The sequence below is a fragment of the Manacus vitellinus genome, unplaced genomic scaffold (assembly GCF_001715985.3).
Source record: "Manacus vitellinus isolate BGI_N305 unplaced genomic scaffold, ASM171598v3 scaffold_100_pilon, whole genome shotgun sequence".
NCBI classification, from domain to species: Eukaryota; Metazoa; Chordata; class Aves; order Passeriformes; family Pipridae; genus Manacus; species Manacus vitellinus.
In genome coordinates this window covers 961,951-972,074 of record NW_021938794.1, presented here as the reverse complement: position 1 = coordinate 972,074, position 10,124 = coordinate 961,951, and the positions used below count along the sequence as shown (strand labels likewise).

Below are 10,124 nucleotides of genomic sequence, written 5' to 3'. Positions count from 1 at the left end.
AGCAAAGAAAACTCAGCAGAGACTGTTTTTGGGGTAAGACTGAATTACTTTCCCAAAAACCCTTGGAGACCCCTCTTAGAAGGAAGGGGTGGACTTCCATTTGAAGGGAGTCCGGAAATGCAGCAGCACCGGAGAGAGGAGCTGAGAAGCTCAGAGATGTCCTGTGAGCTGGACCAGGATGGAATGCAGGGGAAGGGGCCTTTTCCCCCCTGCAATGTTGGCAGTTTGAGATGGAGCAAAGGAGCTCTGTCAGAACGCTGGGGGCAAAGACTGAACTGAGAGCGGCCCTAAACGTTCTGACTCAGGAGGAACTTGAATCCGCTCAGGAAGGGACTTTCACCAAGATGCCCTGCACTTCGTGATATGACCGTGGTGAAGCGAGTTTTTGTCCCTGCTGGCAGTCCATGGGCAAGACCTTCGGTTGGAGCCGAAGGGCTGAGAGGGGTGAGAGAAAACCCCTATACTGTGATGAAGAGACAAATTTTCCAGCTACGACAAATCCAGCTACGACTGCTGCCTAGAAGAGGAGAGACACTGCTGCCCTGGAAGTGGGAAGGATCTTTCCATCTTCCCTTCTGAACTTTTATTGGAGGGAAAAGGAGGGACTTAATCCAATGTAAATATTAATTGACCATAGGAGAAATACTTAGAATTGTGTATATAACGGATTATAGTATTTATTTAAATAATAAATTGCAAGATAATTCCTTTCCCCTGATACTGAGTCTTGTCTTATGTCTGGAAAACCCTCTAACACTGAAACAAATTGTGGGAAGGGGGCTTGGACTTGAAAATTGGACGACACCATGGAACTGTAACTCTTGGGGTTGCCCTGACCCTGAGCAGCACTGAGGGGGATGTCAGCAGCCTCAAGGATTCCAGATCAGACTCATATCCCCCTGAGCACCTCTCCAGGTAGGAAGGCAAAACAGCTGAGGATGAGCTGATGCTTGAGCTCAAGAATAATCTGCACAAGGCTAAAAGCATCATGACTGTGAAAAGCATCGTCTCACGCCAGCCCCAGCCTGTCAGGGAGAAGAATGTGGAGGAAAAGTCAATCACAGTCTGAGAACGAAAGCAGAAGGGCTCCCATTTGAACTGGCAGGCATTAAACCCCTGGGATGRAGCTGGTGGGTTAAACCCCACTGAGGATGNCCCCAAGCCCCAAATCCACCCTGTCCTGGTGGCAGCTCATCCTTCCCTCTCCCACAAGAGCCTGTCCCCCCAGAAAGCAGAGGCCTGTTGGCAGTAGCGGGTTTATTCTCCGATTTTCTCTCCCGGGAGCAGGGCCGAGGGCCGGGGGCGGGAGGGGGATCCATCCCGGGGCTCAGACGATGCAGTTCCCCTCTCCGTAGCGCCGGCACTTCATCACCTTCAGGTAGGTCTCCACCTTGTGCAGGTCCTTCTTGAAGCAGGACAGGAGGCCGTAGTTCTTGAGCAGCGCGTCCTCGCCGCGCGGGTGGACGTCGAACTTCTCGTAGGCGGGTTTGAGGATCTGGGGCCCCCGCGGGCTCCGGTCCTCCAGCTCCTGGGGGAGGATGGAGCAGGGCTGGGGATGAGCATCCACCAAGCTGAGCTTTGGGAGAGGTCAGAGGGGGTTTTCCCCCGTGGTGGTGCTTCCCCAGGCCGCTTTACGGCTCATTGAGCCTTGATGGACCTGAGAAGTGGTCACAGACCCAAGCCTGACAGAGCTCGAGAGTTTGGGCGATACTCTCAGGCACAGGGTGTGACTCTTGGGGATGGTCCTGCACAGGGCCAGGAGTTGGGCTCGATGATCCCTGTGGGTCCCTGTGGGCTCAGCATATTCTGTGATTCTGTGACCTGGGCCGAGCTCCTCTTGACCTTATCAGAAACACTCTGTGCTCGCAGGAGCTGGTGCTGTCTGCCAAGCTCCTGCTTTTTTTTACCAAACAGCCTTGGAAACTTATTTTTTCCCCTGAACAACAACCCAAGTGGAATCATATTTTTGTTCTCAAACTTTCAAAGAAAGTCACTGGCCTGAATTGTGGTGAGGGTGGGCAATTCCTGTGGCTAAAGGCCCCTCTGTGTGGGCCCTATAACCAGCAGTGCTGAGTGAGACCCTTTGAGCTCTCCTGTGACCAGTGACCTCCCTGTGCTGGGGCCTCTCAGAGCCCCCAGCTCTCCCATTTGCTGCACTTGGAGGATCCCAATCCACGGGGCTGATCCCCCCACTCCTCAAGGCTCAGCCCTTCTCCAGCTGAGAAAGTCCAAAGGCATCCCAAGGGAGGATTTCCCTGAATCCCAGGGGAATTGTTCACAGGTACCTTGTCCCGACACTTTATGTCTGTGTGCATATGCCATAGAAAATGTCCTTTAGATTTGTGAGTTAGTACTGTGAGTTACTGTTGTGGTGTAGTAAATCCTGTATGAACCCTTAGCTAAATTGTTTACCTTCAGTTATGGTTTAAGTTAAATGCTGTTAAGTGCTGTTGCGCCTTTAAGCTGTATTTCTTTTCATCCTTACCCCGTCCTACCCTTTGCTCCCCCCACCCCCAAGTCCTCCACATAGATAGTTTTGGGTTTGTTTTGATTTGGATTGATTGATTTTGGATTTTTGTCTGCTTTTCCTCAGTGTGCTTTAACCATTTACTAAGGGGTAGAGTGAACCTTGACAACGAACTTTGTTGTGCTGTCCTTGAGAGCCGAGTGCCCCGTGCCCAGGAATTCTCTTACTCTACAGTCATGCCATGTGCTGTGACTTACCCTCATCAGAGCTTGGATCCCTTCTTCCAGGTCCTTTAGTTTTTCATACACTCTGTCTGAGGTGCCAAGAACCAGGTTGTTTGTGAACACCTTGCTTAGATACTGCACCGGGGTCAGCCAGGACTGGATGAGAACCAGGGAAAAACGGAGCAGCTCCATGTCCTGAAATTAGGACAACAAAGGGTAAAAGCTGTGTGGGGGGTGTTTGGTAGAGTGTCCTGCTCCCTCTGGGACAGCCTGGAGTGACCCAGAGATGTGTCACTGCTCCTGCAGCTTCAGCAGACAAGTTTTCAGCCTGAGAAGCACCACCCAGACCCAGGTGCTGTGCAGACAATGCTTGAGATGAGAATATGGTTTATAATGTAACCCAGAGGAGTCCTCCTTTCTTCATGCAGGGTTTAAATAGTGAAAAAGGGAGAGGAGGGAGGAAGCACCAAAGTCCTCACAGATGGAAACCCTCTGTTCCTGCCATGAGGACTCTTCAGACAGGTCTGTGCTTGCCCTGTGGGAGAGAACTTACCGATTTCTGCTGGGCGTCGTCCTTCCCCGTGGGAGCAGGGATGGTCTCTGAGTAGCAATATGCCACCTGGGAATTTTTGTTGGTGTGTCTTTGGTCCTCTGGAATATAGCTGCGTTCCTGCAGAGACATCCCAGATACACTCAGATCTGTCACCTGTGTGCTGGAGGAGACCACAGACACTTCCCAAGCTGTCCTGCATGGTTACTCATTGCAAAGAATAAATGTGAAACACGAGGTACCTCTGGACAGGGTGGGAAACAGGAGTTTGTGTGTTGGCACAACAGTTACTGGCCCTAAAGGTCTTCCTCTCATGAAGGAAAGGTGCTGAGGTGAACTCAGAACACACCTGGTACTCCCAGGGAGCAGGTGATCCCCGAGGAAAGCTCTTGCCAAAGGGACATCTCAGGCCAGCGCCTGGCAGCAGCAGACACTGGGTGGTTTTAAGCACTCAGGCTCTCCCAGGGCCAAAGGTGATGGACATGGGGAAATCTTGCAAAATATCAGTGCCACCTCCCAGCTTATCCTGAGCAATGGGTCTTGACATGGGTAGAAACGTCCCTGAGGAGGGGGTCAGAGATGGGACAGGGAGCTGAGAGGAGGAGAGAGTCTCCAGGCTGATGGGAGAGAGCACAAGGATGGAATGGCAGTCTCCCTTCAATATTAAATAGTAAAATTTAAACATTTTACAGCTAATTAGTGCAAGGTACTAACAGAGGACAGAATGGGAGATGTTCAGACTTGACAAGTGCCAAAATGTGGAGCTGGAAATACTGATTGTGTAAGTGCCTCTGAGAGCCCTGGAAAATTCTTAGAATGAAAGTACACAGAAGTTTGAGGCATTTAAACTCATCTCTTCATTTCAACCTGCTTGGCCATGACTGGTCAATAGGCTGATCCTGACACAAGGTTTACAGTCCACAGCTGAAATTACAGACATACAAATCTAGATATGAAGCAAATACCATTTTCAGAATTTAATGCTGGACAGAAAAAGATTCTGACTACTTATAACCTGTTCTGGTGTCTCTCCACAACTTGTGGACTTTCTCCTCACTGAGAGCTGACAAAGACACCAACAGCAGAAGAGTCTCTGTCTGTAGGAAGTCCTACAATCCTGAGTAACAGGAGAAGGTGCCCTGAGGCCACAGCACTTACAAACTGCTTGTAGGTCTCTGCAGCCAGGAGGTGAAGGTGCTGAGCCCTCAGCACAGCGTTGGCAAACAGGCTGGAAAGGGGCATGGCCGGGAAGGTGGCAACTTGCTGTGGCCACTGCAGTCCCAGAGTGATCAGGGCAATGGCCAGAGGAGAAAACCAGGACCCTGCAGCAAAGCAGAGAGGAGGCTGTTAGCAGGGGACTGTGCTGAGGAGGGGGTGGCATCTGGGAATTCATTCCCAGCCTCTTCTGTCCGTGCTGGCTGAGCCCTCACCTGCCTTGCTTGGTCCTTGTTGGATGTGAGTGAGCTGTGGGTGAGCTCAGCCCTCCCCAGAATCAAGGGAATCACAGAACATCCCGAGTTGGAAGGGATGCACAAGGATCATTGAGTCCAACCCCTGGCCCTGCCCAGGACCATCCCAAGTGAAACCCTTTCACTAGACCTGCCCTCAGGGCCTGTACTGCTCTCAGTGTTTTCAGCAGTAGATTCCTACCTGGAGTCATGGCTGCTCCATGAAAACTGAGGTGTGTCCCTACAGTTTTCCCTGACACACTCGTGTTTTTCCATAGGCTTGGCCTGTGGAAAGGCAGGGGATGGTGAGACCAGGTGAGAGCTGGTGACATTCCCTGTTCTGTGACCAGCTGCTTTTGCTCTCTGGGACAGACCTGTAGGATTTGGTGACATTTGTCAAGCCTAAAGCTTTCCAACCCATGATGTTTCACACAAGTGTCCATCTGTGCTTACAAAGACCACAAAGTTCATCTCAGACAAATATCTGTTGGAGGAGGAATGACCTGGACCCTGTGAGACTTGGACATGAGAATTAGACATAATCCTGATCCCTGTCTTAGGCTTGGAATATGAGTTTGAATATCCATGCCAACATTTATGGTAATAATAACTATTATAACTGTGACTTGACCTTGTTCTTCATGTTCTCCACCCTCTCCTTGCCCCGTTTAGGCCGAAGATTAATTCATGGATTAAAGTCACACTGCAGGGGAAAATTTCATGGATTTATAAATTTCCATATTTTAATTTAGGGATGGCAAGGAGGGTATAGCTCACCTCATAACCCACCCCATTGTCATCTCCCATCACCTTACACATGCAGCAGCACTGCCAGTCCCTTAAAACTGAAATAAAATGTACCTGGAGCCATTTCTGCCCGGTGAGTTGCTCAGGTGTTCCTTGACACTGAATGTTTCCTCCTTTCATCCAGCAAAGGAAACTGTGGAGGCACCCCCTTATATAGCAGGGGGTCTGTTTAAAATGGATCTGTGTGTCCATGATCACAACAACAGCTCCATATCTTCCCACTGAATAAATGCACAAGTGCTCAGGGGGGTGTCACCTCATCACACTCGTTACACACACGAGCGAGGGCTGGGGAGGTTGTTTGCCTGGGGATTAAATCAGTGTTCCATGATTTCACCATATTCTGCTGTTTATTGCAATTAAAAGTTTCCTGATCACTGCAAGACCCACCCCAGATCAGATCAGTGCTTTTACATGGTGGAATTTGTGGTGTCCACTCGATGTTCCTGCAGGGCTCTGCAGCCTTGGCCCACAGTCCACGGGGCTGACTGGCCAGCTGGGGACACTTTGGCCTAAAGCAACTGGCGAGTTCCACCAGGGGAGGTTTAGTTTAGATATTAGGGAAGATTTCTCTATGGAAAGGTTGTCCAGGCCTGGCACAGCTGCCCAGGGCAGTGGTGGAGTCCCCATCCCTGGAGGGATTTAAAAGACGTGTGGTTGTGGCACTTGGGGACATGGGTCAGTGGTGGCCTTGGCAGTGCTGGGGGGATGGTTGGACTGGATGGCCTTAGAAGACTTTTCCAACCCTTCTGTGATGTTTTCCTCTATACTGTTTTAGTGAGGATACACCTAGATGGATATTGTCACACGAGTCCTACTTCTGCCAAGTTATTGCTTTCTACCAAAAAGCTGAAAGTTCAGCAAATAATTTTGCTGAGCTGGTTTGCCAAAGGTGGGACATGAAGCTGTCCTGTTCAGGTGCTCGTTTGGATCCCAGCCAGCCCACTGCAAATACAGATGCCAGAGCTCTGGGAGGTTTCTCTCATCCTCAGCTGGATAAGGCTGTGGGAAGATGTGGTTATGAGCATCTTCCTGCTCTTGCCTGAGAAATACCTCTGGATTAAGGAGAGGGTGGGTTTGGAAAGGAAGTGGAGGAGATGGGGAAGGGACTGATGGAATCACAGAATGGTTTGGGTTGGAAGCGACCTTAAAGACCATCCAGATCCACCCCCTGCCATGGGCAGGGACACCTCCCACTAGACCAGCTTGCTCCAAACCCTGCACAACTTGGCCTTGAAGAGGAGAGGACACAGAACACTATCCCTGCTTTTGAGAAAAGCAAGACAGAACCTGGGACTGGCAACTCCAGTGCTCCCCACAGAGCTGATTGCCCCAAGCCGCCCTTTTTTGGCCCTTTTTCTGGTGTTCGGGGAATGTGCCTGGTCAGGAGGTAATTTGGCTCCCCCCAAGGCCCTGGGTTTGCTGTGCTCCCCAGTGTGGCTCTGGTTTCAAAGTAGCAGCATCACCCCCAGGGCAGCTGGAGCAGAGGGTGGAGAGCTGGTTAATAATCATGGGGCAGAGCTCGGTGTGTTCCGAGAAGCCCCCCCGGCTGTTGCTGCTGGAGACGTGGTGGTGTCACAGGGTAAATGTCAGTCCCTGGAGAAGAGGGAACAGTGGGTCCTGCAGTATCAGGTGTCCTGTCACCCAATAGCCAGCAACATCTGGGTGTGTTTTTGTGTTTTTCTACTCCAGATCGTGTTTAAATGTGTCAATATTTGTCAGAGATGAGCAGAGCAGCAGCTCCCCAGCCCAGCCCGGGCACTGCTGCCTGTGAATCACAGAATATGCTGAGCTGGAAGGGACCCATCAGGATCATTGAGTCCAACTCCTGACCCTGCACTGGACACCCCAACAATCCCACCCTGTCCCTGAGAGCTTTGTCCAAAGGCTCCTTGAACTCAGACAGGCTTGGTGCTGTGACCACTTCCCTGGGGGGCCTGTTCCAGTGCTTAACCACCTTCTGGGTGAAAAACCTTTTCCTGATAGCCAACCTAAACCTCCCCCAACTCAGGTTCAGCCCCTTCCTCGAGTCCTGTCGCTGGTCACAGAGAGCAGAGATCGGAGCTGCCCCTCTGCTGCCCCTCAGGAGGATGTTGAAGACACAACGAGGTCTGACCTCAGTCTCCTCCAAGCTGAACAAACCGAGTGACCTCAGCCACTCCTCATAAGGCTTCCCCTCCATCCCTTCCCCACCCTCGTGGCCTCCTTTGATGCTCTTTAATTGCTTTACATGTTTGTTTTTTTTTATATCGTGGTACCCAAAACTGAGCCCACAGGACTGAAGGTGCCACCGCAGCCCCTCGTTACCCTGTGCCCTGCCTGTCCCTCGCTGCCTCTGCGGCTCTGGCAGCGAGAGCGCGGTGCTGACCCGCGGGGTCTGTGCGGGGTCACCCGAGCCCGGGCCGGGCTGTGCGGGTCCCCCGAGGCCGGGTTTGTCCCCGGCCGTGTCCGGGCAGCAAATGAGGCAGAAGCGGCGAGGGCAGAGCGTGACTGCAGCGCTGGGCACCACTGCGGTTGCATAAGCGGCTCTCAGACCTCGGCTCGGCCCTTTTTCCAGCTTCCGAGCGCCTGCATTTGCAACCCTAAAGCATCCCGTGTCCTCCTGTGATTTCCGAGTTCCTTTTGTTTTTTTTTGAAAGAGGAAAAAAAAAAGTCCCTCGATTCTCTTCGGGTCGGGGGTTGGTCCCGTGTCCACCCACCTTACCCTGAGCATCTAAACAAGTGAAAACAGCTTTCCTTGCTCCCTGGGTTCTGGTGACCCCCAGCCTGGGGACTGTGTGGGGAGGACCTTCCCACCCCGATGGGTGAGCACAGCCAAGTGAATCCAGCCCCAAGCCCAGGCTCTGCAGAGCTTTTAGGTGATGGGTGATTACCTCTGCCAGCTCACTGCTCTGAAAATAAATTCCATTTCAGATTTATTTGCTGCAGCTGGAGCTGCTCAGATTCCCTGAATCCATCTGGAAGGGTGAGGCTGAAAAGGTCCGGGACTGCAACCCTGTCTGCCTGCCTGAGGATCCCACTGGTGGCAGGGAAACAGGGATTCCTGCTCTCTGCAGTCACCTGGAAGGAGGTTGTGGGCAGGTGGGAGGGTCAGTCTCTTCTCACAAGAACGAGAGGAAATGGCCTCAAGCTGTGCCAGGGGAGGTCTAGGTTGGATATTAGGGAAAATTTCTTCCCCGGAATGTTTGTCCAGCCCTGGCACAGCTGCCCAGGGCAGTGGTGGAGTCCCCATCCTTGGAGGGATTTAAAAGCCCCGGGGATGTGGCAGTTCAGGATGTGGGTCAGTGGTGGCCTTGGCAGTGCTGGGGGAATTGTTGGACTCCATGATCTCACAGGGCTTTTCCAGCCTAAATGATTCAGGGATTCTATGATAGAAATCAGGACAAAACACAGAGACTGGACGGTATATACTGACATATATTTATTTACATTAAATTCATTTTAAACACAGACCTATCTCAATACAGAATGAAGCCAAACCACATCTCTAGGCTCCCTAGAATCTAGTCTAAACATTTAAAATAAACCAGTAACACCACAGAAATATTGGTTTACTTCTGGCATTTTAAAGGAAGCCAAAGCCTCTGGAGCAGCAGAGCAGAACTGGTGTCACTGAAACTGCTTTTGACACTGGTGGTTCCTTGCCAGCTGCAAACAGCAGATTCTCCTTATTTCTTGTGTTACTCAGCTCAGTCAGTTGAATTAGTTGCATACACAGAGCTGAGGAACCCCCTGGGAGCTGGGAAGGCCAGAAAATATGCCTTCCTCTTCCATTTGGAAACTGAAAGCAAGGGATGGAGGGACGAGCTCTGCTGCTCCTAAAATCTTGGCAAACATGGAAACCAGGAACAGCCAGTTCTTTTCTCTCACTGTGAATGCTCCTTTCTTTAAAACCAATTTAATAAGTAAAATATGTTTAAGCAACTTTTATATACATGTGGTGGAACTAGTTCGGGGTAGTTTTATTTAATTAGCAAAAATCAATTTCAAAATGCTGGTTTTGTGCTATTTAAACAGAATTCTGGTTTTCCATGGAGGTGGTTTGTTGGTAAACAAGAACCATCCTGTTCCTTCTGAAAAGCCCTGTTTGCTCATAATTTTACCCTCCTCTGGCTGTTTTGGGGTGTGGAGCACTTCCAGCTGCTTCTTGGAGGCCCAAATGTTGTGAGCCATAGGGGCATGGGGGCCCTGGGCTCTCTGAGGGTGACAGCAGTTTAAGCCACAACATTCTTGTCACCCCCTTGTACTGCCTCCTCCAGCCAACCCCTCTGGCCCCCCGGCCCTGGTTTAGGTGCCCAGCTGGCCCTGAGCCCACCCCCCCTGCAGCTGCTGCTGCTGTGCCGAGATAGTTTTATTAACAAACCCAATTAGCACCGCTCTGCTCCTCTCCAGATGTTTTTTAGCCTCTCCTGCAAGACCAGATGCAGCCACGAGTGGAGCTCCTGGCCCTGGGCCCTGTTCTCGTGCTTTGGATCCTGGAGATGCTCCTTTCCATCCCTGCCCACCCTCAGGGGGACGTTTGAAGGGGTGAAGTTTGGTTTCTAGCTAAGCTGGACCCATGAAAAACTGCTGCTTGTTCCCAGGGCACCCCAGGGCACTGGCACCAGGCTTAAGGGACAGCCCTGGAC

General features: G+C 51.3%; 1 protein-coding gene across 1 annotated transcript; it reads right to left on the bottom strand.

The window, feature by feature from the left end:
* Positions 1-1,280: 1,280 nt before the first annotated feature.
* Positions 1,281-5,607, bottom strand: GH1 (growth hormone 1). Its single transcript, XM_008933674.3, has 5 exons — positions 5,551-5,607; positions 4,400-4,563; positions 3,245-3,361; positions 2,725-2,886; positions 1,281-1,528 (listed from the first exon to the last, which is right to left on the bottom strand). Exons 1-5 carry the CDS (start codon positions 5,558-5,560, stop codon positions 1,328-1,330), a joined length of 654 nt encoding a protein of 217 aa, XP_008931922.1. The 5' UTR covers positions 5,561-5,607; the 3' UTR covers positions 1,281-1,327.
* Positions 5,608-10,124: the final 4,517 nt, after the last annotated feature.

Excerpts from the sequence above, each read along its gene's own strand:
- GH1 (XM_008933674.3), bottom strand. Across the intron at positions 3,362-4,399 it reads CAGAGACCTACAAGCAGTTT|GAACGCAGCTATATTCCAGA; the intron begins GTAAGTGCTGTG and ends ATGTCTCTGCAG. Across the intron at positions 2,887-3,244 it reads ACGACGCCCAGCAGAAATCG|GACATGGAGCTGCTCCGTTT; the intron begins GTAAGTTCTCTC and ends TCCTAATTTCAG.